Source organism: Chanos chanos, chromosome 13 (genome assembly GCF_902362185.1).
Source record: "Chanos chanos chromosome 13, fChaCha1.1, whole genome shotgun sequence".
Lineage (NCBI taxonomy): Eukaryota > Metazoa > Chordata > Actinopteri > Gonorynchiformes > Chanidae > Chanos > Chanos chanos.
In genome coordinates this window covers 3,760,001-3,770,000 of record NC_044507.1, presented here as the reverse complement: position 1 = coordinate 3,770,000, position 10,000 = coordinate 3,760,001, and the positions used below count along the sequence as shown (strand labels likewise).

The following is a 10,000-nucleotide window of genomic DNA, read 5'->3' as shown; positions in this document are numbered from 1 at the left end:
GACAGACAGACAGACAGAGAGAGAGGCAGACAGAGAGAAAGGGAGAAAGAGACAGACAGACAGACAGACAGGGAGACAGAGAGACGGACAGGGAGACAGGGAGTCAAAGAGAGAAACAGACAGAAAGAGAGAGAGAGAGAGAGAGAGAGAGAGAGAGAGAATGCAGGTGGAAAAAGATAAGATTAATAAACGGACAGAAAAAAAATACAGACACATCAAATCTGGAGATAGCATGACATTATGACCTAAATACACTGACAGGACCAGCCAAAGTCACAGGCCTTGGGTTAAAGATCAGCATGTGTTGGCAGAACCCCCTAAGCAACCAAAACAACATAACAACAACACACACTAGAACACATGGGAAATTACTGCCATAAGAAAATAAAGATTACTTGTCCACCACAGAGTGGAAAATGTTTCAGCAACCACAGGGTCAAGGGTTCAAACCGTGGCTGTAAATGGGGATACCTTGCTGTAATAACCAGTATATTTGTTTGCTTGTGCACTCTATATAAGGACCAAGCCTTTGGCATAAGTATTTACATAAGTGTGTTGATGAAAGTGTCTGAAAAGCTGCACACACCTGTCTCTGTGTGTGAGTATCAAGGTTGTGAAAGGGGGATGCCACGCCCTAGACGGACATGAACTAAAAGCATTTCAATGAATCTGTTTTGGAAAAAATGCTGTCATCCTATAACGGGATGGCTACCTACATCCCAGTGAGAGATTTCTGATGTTACGACCTTCAAAAGGAGGGTAATGATCCTTGATGGACCCCACCACAGTTAATCAACCATGGCTAATTCTGTGGATTACCTCAATCAACATGTGTATCTCTGTATGTCTTAGTCTGGCACTTAATGCACGTGTGTGTGTGAGTGTTTGTGTGTGTGTGTGTGAGTGTGTGTGTGTGTGTGTGTGTGTGTGTGTGTGTGTGCATGCATTTGTGAATATGTGAATATGTGTGTGGTGTATGTGTGTGTGTGTGCGTGCAATTGTGAATATGTGTGTAGTGTGTGTGTGAGTGTGTATGTGTATGTGTAAGGTTTTATGAAATTGTATTGTACAATCATTCTGCCAATAAAATTTTGTTATATCCTCACCCTAATCCAAAGTCTGACTGTAATCTGACCTCTAATCTTAGGCAATCCAATGTGCTGATCTCCTTTTATCTGCCATAATCCATTTTATCTCCCATAACCCATTTTATCAATCAGATTTTTTTTGTTCTAATACACTGTCATTATGCTAAACTATGTCATACACACACACACACACACACACAGAGTTCCCCAGTATTATCTTATCTCTCTGAGAGTCTAAATTATATCATCCGTGTTAATAAAACTGCAATCACCAGAGTAAATGCGCATGTGAAAGCACTGGACCACAGGTCCTCTCACAGGTGAACGTAACACTCTGGCTGTTAATGGATGTGAAAGGGCTCTGGAGAAGTGACTCTGTAGAAATGCTATACTGAGAGACCAGGCGGGTCAACAGGCCACGGAGACAGGCGGGAGGAGGCCACTCACCTTATCCTCACAGTCCAGCAGTTTGATAGCCGTGTCGCTAACCTGCAGCAGCACATCCTGTGTCCAGATTTTATCCTTGGAGTCCAACAGGACCAGCTTCTTAATGGCATCATCCACAGTGGCAATCGACTCAGATTTATCCATCATAAATGTGGAGAGATGCTGCATACACACACACACACACACACACACACACACGGATATGACACTGTTTAATATTTTAATATTTTCGTGGACAGATAAAGAGGAAGAGGAAAAAAAGACAGTGAGAGAAACACAGAGAGAGAAACAGAGAGAGAGAAACAGAGAGAGAAACAGACAGAGAGAAACAGAGAGAGAGAAACAGAGAGAGAGAAGGGAACAGAGAGAGAGAGAAACAGAGAGAAACAGAGAGAGAGAAACAGAGAGAGAGAAACAGAGAGAGAGGGGAACAGAGAGGGAGAGAAACAGAGAGAGAGAGAAACAGAGAGAGAGAAACAGAGAGAGAGAAACAGACAGAGAGAAACAGAGAGAGAGAGAAACAGACAGAGAGAAACAGGGAGAGAGAGAAGGGAACAGAGAGAGAGAAACGGAGAGAGAGAGAAACAGAGAGAGAGAGTGAAACAGAGAGAGAGAAACAGAGAGAGAGAAACAGAGAGAAAGAGAAACAGAGAGAAAGAGAAACAGAGAGAGAGAGAGAGAGAGAGAGAGAGAGAAACAGAGAGAGAGAAACGGACAGAGAGAAACAGAGAGAGAGAGAAGGGAACAGTGATTTTTCTTTGGTTTCCAACTAACATGGTATGTCTCCAGTATGTTCTCCTTTCCACAAAGACTACGTCTACAAAAGATGAGCAAAGAACAGATGAAGAGGAAATGAACACACTGAGGAGAGAATGGGCTGGCATGACAGAAAGAGTGAGGGAACAGACTGAGTCAGGCATTTTCATCAGTCAGTAAAACTTGTTTTCGCCTTTCTATGTGTAGAGCCATAAAGCCCGGGATCTCATAGTCAAAACACCTCTGCGTTGTCCACAGACTTCTCTCAGCTGTAACAGACGCTCATCTCATCTCCGCAGCTCACAGTCTCTGTCAGAACACAGTCCAGCACATTCGGGACCAGTCGGATTGAGCAGGTTGCACTGACAGGACTGATTAAAGAGCCGCTGTACTTAATGCAGACGGAGGTGGAACACCGCTCAATTCCTGCCCTGTCATTTGCTTCACAGTCGTCATACTTTTGGTGGGGTCTATTCCAACCATAAAAGGGTTCGACTGGTTTCAACAGCGTATAAAATGCAATACATAATCAAACAGAGATAGCCAAGGACATGCCATATGCACACAACACACAGGCTCTTTAATGTGTTTGCGTAGCACGGATTCAAAACCCCGAATAAAACGCTCAGGCACATAAGTGTGATGAAACGCGCTAAAGTGCTTTTTAAAAGAAGAGAAGCTATTTGAATACCTTCTGAATCATTTATACAAGGCTACTCTCAAAGCTAATCTCTTGACCAGTGATAATCTCGTTCCAGTGGGTTTACTGTTACGCACGTACATTAAACATCTTATTCAAAACCACTGCCATGTTTACACCTGGCTCTCCCGTCAAAAAAAGTCACTAGGAGATGGACAGTTGAAATGGACCAAAGGCCGAATAAAGTTTAATTGCACATAATTTAACACTGCTATGTTATAAAATAGAAACCGCTGGCAAAGCTTCTGTCCAATTTCACATAAAAGGATCTGACCGAGAACTGATTAAATATTGACTTAGTTTGCGGCCGTCATTTCCTCGGGCAAAGCTAAGGACAGGACAGGCGGCAGGACGGCCAATAAAACAGCTGCTTCAAACCTCAGGCTTCCCTAGTTTACCGTAGGCTGGGATTTCTTTTATCCCCCCGACACAAAGGACTGAAAAATAAAACGATGGAAAAACGACAGGATGTGACATTGTTGACTGGAAACTGCTACAGATTTTACACGTAACCCACTTTAACAATATAGTACACGGTATACGTGTGCATGGTTTAGCGATGGACAGTATACGTTCGTGTGATTGTCAGAGAGAGGAGACTTTCAGTAAAACATAAGGCATTTTCCCTCTGTTACACTGAGCTCCATTTCAGTCTAGTGAATATGTGGTTTAAACATTAAGAAAAGAGGGATAAAGGAATGATGCAGTGGAGGACTGCAGCTGATCTATGGCATATAATATAACATAATTATATTATAGCTCTATATTACACCATACACACTACATAATAGCTGCAAACAATCATACTCAGATATCAAAGTCTGCATGTAGCATGACAACTGATAGAATCAACCTTGCTTAGTCAAGGCATGCCTGTGTGCGTGTGTTTGTGTGTGTGTGTGTGTGTGTGTGTGTGTGTGTGTGTACGAGAGAAAGACAGGGAGAGAGAGAGGGAATGAGAGAGAGACAGAGAGGGAGTTAGGGGTTTAATTTCCCATCCACAGTTTTTACTATCTGTGCCTGTGTGGTGCAGTGAGAGGTCTGGAGTGTAGCTCTCTCTCTCTCTCTCTCTCTCTCTCTCTCTCTCTCCCTCTCTCGCTGAGTGAGGGAGATAAAGGCTATTGAGCTAAACTGACCTGTGGCACACAGTTACCAGTACATAGAGTGTGTGTGTAAACATTAACCCATAATGCAAGCCCTTGGCTTTTACAGCAAAGTCCATTAGCACCATCTCCCTTTATTACCGAAACAAAGGAAAAGAAACTCATCAGAAAGCTGAGGAAAACAAAAAAGAACAGGGGCGTTACTGAGAGAAAGAAAGAAGGATAGATAGATAGATAGATAGATAGATAGATAGATAGATAGATAGATAGATAGATAGATAGATAGATAGATAGATAGATAGAGTGTCTTCTTACCTGTACATGATATTGTGAAGTTTCCTGCATGATCATGTTGGAGTTGGAATATTTCTTCCGTCGTTCTGGAAAAGAGAGAGTAACAGTGCAATGAGAGACTTACACACACACACACACACACACACACACACACACACACACACACACACACACACACGCACACACACACACACACATACACACACACATACACATTCCGACACAGTAATTCATGTACTGTACACTTATATGCGCGTGCACACTCACACACACACACACACACACACACACACACACACACACACACACACACAGAGTAAACTAACCTGCACACAGACATACATGCACACACATATGCACACACATGCACACTCTCACACACACACACAGCAAACTAACCTGGGTGGTACTGCTGCTGCCACATGTTGGTGTGTGGAGGAGAAGAGAGTGCAAGAAGAGCTGGACAGTCACTGAGTTTCACACACACACACACACACACACAAACACACACGCGGAAGGAGAGAAAGAGAGAGAGAGATAACCTCACACCACGTCTACTGAGATTCAGAATCAACGCTGCGTTTTGTCTGGCATTACCCCAGCGCTGTTTCACACGATCACAACACTGCAGTCCAGAGTCTCTTTTCATACGCATACAAACAGTACGTCAAATGGAGTGGCCGCTGGTACCAAAGCCAATCCAAACATTCACCTGAATGCCTCTGTTTCAGCTTTACCGGTACTCTCCCTCAAAACCATCCCACCACACAGACTAATGGAACACTCCAGAGGCATTGTTTCAATCCACCCGTGGCTCCGCACTAACACCAGTGACCCCCGCAGCTGCTTAACACACAAAAGCTTAGCGTTCAGTCTGATCAAGCACAGAAACGGACTCACACACTCACCTGCTCACACACCTCACAACCTCTGCAGCGTTCAGTCTGACCCACTTCCCCAGACTCCCTGTGTTCAGTTGTGACCGCTCTGAGTGACCGCTCTGCGACCGAACTACAGGTTTGACAGCTCTTTACAGGCACACAGTACCTGTCATTTTACGGCGGAGTCAAAGGACAAGGTGTCTCTCTCTTTCTCTCTCTCTCTCTCTCTCTCTCTCTTTCTCTCTCTCTCTGTTGCTCAGGAGTCAACTCTTCCTAGCAGGAGTCTCCACCTCATTAAAGTGATACCATATCTGTGTTTGTTTTACTGCTCTCTCTATAAAATACTTCACCCTGAGGACCTCAATCAAACTACATTTCAGCAAACACTAAGAAACAGTTCCTACACCATCAACGTGACAGGCTGGGCAGCACCAAATAAAAAAAATAATGGGCAAAAAACCACTACACTTCACTCTAGTGTGACTTTATAGATGGTGTTCATGAAATGTTCTAGAAAGTTCTTGAAAAATTTGGTATTTCACTTGTGGAGGCAGCCCAGCAGTAGAGAGCCTCTCTGGAGTCCTGAACGAGTATAACGGTCAGGGAAACACAAAACGTGTGATGTGACTGCTCATCTCACTTAATTAAGAAACACAAGACAACTACTCAGCGAACTCAGTGACATTTTTTGGTTTTGTTACTTTTTTATCTTTTTTTTTTTTTTTATCAGGTTATCAGTGTTTGATAATGCACTTTGCTGTAAACTCATTGTAAACAAACCCGTGTCTATATCATGCGATCACTTGTAAACATAATTATGTAACAAGGCCTCCTGTCATCATTTTGATTTGATTGACACCGTTGTCTTTCCTTAAGCCCCTCCCTATTCCAGAGCCATTTCTGGATTGGCATTTATTTCTCCCGATACAACTATACTGCCAGACAATGCACCAAGATTTTAACTACAAAAAAACAAACGCTGTATCATCATCATCATCATCATCATCATCATCATCATCTTCTTACTTTTACCTTTTCCTGTTTTCATATCCATCACATCATCAAAACTTTGCAGGTATGAGGTAATAACTTACTCTATACGAGCTTATTCATACTTAGGTAAGAGACAATCATGGTTTGAAGATATCATTTATGCTCTCTATAACTAACATGCTACTTGCGACTGAGAGGACCAGCCTCCAAAGGCACCAAAAACTGTATCTGGGGCAGTCAAAATTCAATAACACATCAGTTATGTGTCAGTCTGTAAGCAAAATCTTAACGTGTGAATAAAGTGATGTTTTTTTGCCGTATCCAGTCCTCAGAGTGAAACAAAACACACCACTTTTGCATTTATTCCCCTGTTTCCTCTCTCTCTCTCCCTCTCTTCCCCCCCCCTCCTCCTCTCGCTCTATCTCAGAGGGAAATGTTTAGCCACTTCCCTGTCCCCTCACCTCTCTCTCTCTCTCTCTCTCTCTCTCTCTCTCTCTCTCTCTCTCTCTCTCTCTCTCTCTCTTCATTTCCTGAGGGTGACGGTGTGGAGGAGGTGAAACATTAGCGTGGGTGTCTTTGTGCAAACGGAGCTGGACACATGCGTTATTCATGACTGACATTAACACCGCACGCTTTTTCACCGTAGCAACAGCTTGCAATGGGAGCCAATTACCTGACACACAGCCCAGTCCGGCCCCAACCCGGTCCCTGCCAGCGCACAACTTACTCATCCAAGCTCTCTGAGATCCTCTCTCCTTCTCTCTCTCTCACTCTCTCTCTCTCTATCTCTCTCCCTCCCTCTCTCTCCCTCCCTCTCTCTCTCTCTCTCTCCCTCTCTCTCTCCCTCCCCCTTCTCTCTCTCCCTCCCTCTCTCTCCCTCCCTCTCTCTCTCCCTCTCTCTCTCTCTCTCTCTCCCTCCCTCTCTCTCTCTCTCCCTCTCTCTCTCCCTCTCTCTCTCCCCCTCTCTCTCTCCCTCTCTCTCTCTCTCTCTCTCTCTCCCTCTCTCTCTCCCTCTCTCTCCCCCCTCTCTCTCCCTCTATCTCTCTCCCTCCCTCTCTCTCTCTCTCTCTCTCTCCCTCTCTCTCTCCCTCTCTCCCCCTCCTCTCTCTCTCTCTCTCTCTCCCTCCCTCTCTCTCTCTCTCTCCCTCTCTCTCCCCCCCTCTCTCTCCCTCTCTCTCTCTCCCTCTCCCCCCCTCTCTCTCCCTCTCTCTCTCTATCACGTTCTGTCTATCTCTCTCAGAGGTGGCACCTGAATCAGTGGAAATGGTATCTCTCACGCACTTCTCTCAATAGGTCACTTTTATGACCTGTTTCCACTTTTCAATGAGAACAGCAAGCCACTGCAGCATGAAATGCAAGTCAGGTTAGAAGGATTCTATAGATCAGAGAGGAAACAAACAAACAAACAAACAAACAAACAAAAATCTTCATGTGTCATTAAAGACATGAACACCTTTAATAACTCAGGAGGCTGAACACGAAAAACATACAAACCATCCCAGCTGAATTACATGTGTGATAACCACATTTTATTTGATTTTATTTTGTTTTATCACAGTGAAATGGCGACTGCTCTCTGTGCCTGACATGCCATAGTAACTGCAGAGAGAAAACCTGAACACAGTGCAATGGGAATCGTTTCCATTCAAGCCCAGCCCAGCGCTGCATTGCCTCCCTCTCTAATGTCACTGCCCTCCATCCACTGCAGAAAAGGACACGCTGACGTCGCTCAGAAAATAAGACAGCCATCAGCAGTGATCTATTTCAGTCGAGTTAAGTTTTTGGTACAATGAAACAATTGAATATGGCTGTAACTCACCTAATCAAAGTCAGTCAGGATCATTAAGATTTTACAAGTAACGAGTAAGTTTTACAGGTAACTCAGCTGCATGAGTAAGTTTTACAGGTAACTCAGTTGCATGAGTAAGTTTTACAGGTAACTCAGCTGCATGAGTAAGTTTTACAGGTAACTCAGCTGCATGAGTAAGTTTTACAGGTAACTCAGCTGCATGAGTAAGTTTTACAGGTAACTCAGTTGCATGAGTAAGCTTTACCAAGCTGAACAGAGTTAGCTTTAAAAATATTTTAAAATTCAAGTTCAAGTCAGTTTCTGTCCTGCTGAAGTCCCATGACTGCAAGCGTTATGGACTGACTCACTCAATGCCATTTCAAAGCATACTGCGTTTCTTCACCTTAACTCCAATCTCTCCAAGGGACTGGTCCACTGAAAACTAAACCAAAGGACCGCCATGCCATCATCACAGCAAATACAGAGTCACAGGGTCGCCACGCCAACAAGCTACAGAATCACAATGCCAGCTGGCCACAGGGTTGGTGTGCCAACCCGCTGTAGAGTCAAAATACCGGCTGGGCGTGGGGCCAGCATACCAACTCCCGCCACAGGGGTACCGGGTAGCCACGGGGTTGCCGTGCCAACCAACCAAAAGGAGCACTTTGGTTACAGGATGTGAAGTGCATGTGCAAAGTGCCACCTGCCCTCGAACAAGTCGACGCCGTGCCAGCGAACCACTCGCTCCGATCAGTCAGTCAGTTCTGCCAACTCAGGCTCACAGACGCCGCAACACACACTCTGCCCTCGTCAAAAACCAAGCTCACAGACGGGCACAACACACGCTCTGCCCTCGTCAAAAACCAGGCTCACAGACGGGCACAACACACGCTCTGCCCTCGTCAAAAACCAGGCTCACAGACGGGCACAACACACGCTCTGCCCTCGTCAAAAACCAGGCTCACAGACGGGCACAACACACGCTCTGCCCTCGTCAAAAACCAGGCTCACAGACGGGCACAACACACGCTCTGCCCTCGTCAAAAACCAGGCTCACAGACGGGCACAACACACGCTCTGCCCTCGTCAAAAACCAGGCTCAAAGACGCCACAACACACGCTCTGCCCTCGTCAAAAACCAGGCTCACAGACGGGCACAACACATACTGTGCCCTCGTCCAAAACCAGTGGAGCTTATTCTCCATATACTAACCACCTGCAGCTCTGACTCTTGACTGGACTGCAAACACGCGGTGGAAGACAGGGTCAAGACAGATTTTTGTTTCTTTTTTTTTCCCCATTTGCCAAAACATATTTTGAAGATCATAGGTAACAAAAGGGTACAAGATTGCATGAAAATGAAAACTTGACCGACCGAGAGTCAAACACTTCACCCCACAAACCAAGGAGCAGAGGAAAACCCAGCGCTGTTTCCGTGCACCACAACAACAGAGAGATATCAATTGCTGAAGGAAACAGAAAAGACGGAAGTTTGAGAGAAGAGAAGTGTATGTTCAACACTGATCCTGGACCAGTTGACAAGTCTAATCATACTCAGTTTACCTCTTGAGAAGTTGAAAAAGTCATGCAGACTCACTCCAAATCAATCCAGACCGTGTTCTTCTGTCCCTCTCTATCTCTCTATCAGTCTCCTGCTTTCTGTAGCCCAAATCTGATGAGGGCACCTGTGGCCTCTCTCTCTCTCTCTCTCTCTCTCTCTCTCTCCCTCTCTCTCTCTGTCTCTCTCTCTCTCTCTGTCACTCTCTGATATGTTTGATAAGAGGGGGTAGGTGGCAGGCCCTGTTGTGGATTTGCATGGGTTGCCTGCAGTGCTGGAGTGAGTGAGCGAGCAAGCGAGAGAGCGAGAGTGATGGAGTGATTTTTGCATGCAGGCGGAAGTGGATATGTATATCCAGGCCAGATTTAGAAAAAAAAAAAAGTCTCTCTCT

General features: G+C 45.1%; 1 protein-coding gene across 3 annotated transcripts in view; it reads right to left on the bottom strand.

Annotated features, from left to right (window-relative positions):
- Nucleotides 1–10,000, bottom strand: part of eps8l2 (EPS8 signaling adaptor L2) — a 24,699-nt gene that overhangs the window by 9,976 nt on the left and 4,723 nt on the right. For 2 of the 3 annotated variants that reach the window (XM_030790294.1, XM_030790293.1), the window contains 2 exons: nucleotides 4,410–4,474; nucleotides 1,536–1,697 (listed from right to left, as the gene is read on the bottom strand). In XM_030790294.1, the coding sequence (XP_030646154.1) occupies nucleotides 1,536–1,697; nucleotides 4,410–4,474 (227 nt within the window). Of the gene's footprint in view, nucleotides 1–1,535; nucleotides 1,698–4,409; nucleotides 4,475–4,787; nucleotides 4,900–10,000 lie in introns of those variants that run through there. The other variant, XM_030790295.1, reaches the window with a different exon arrangement.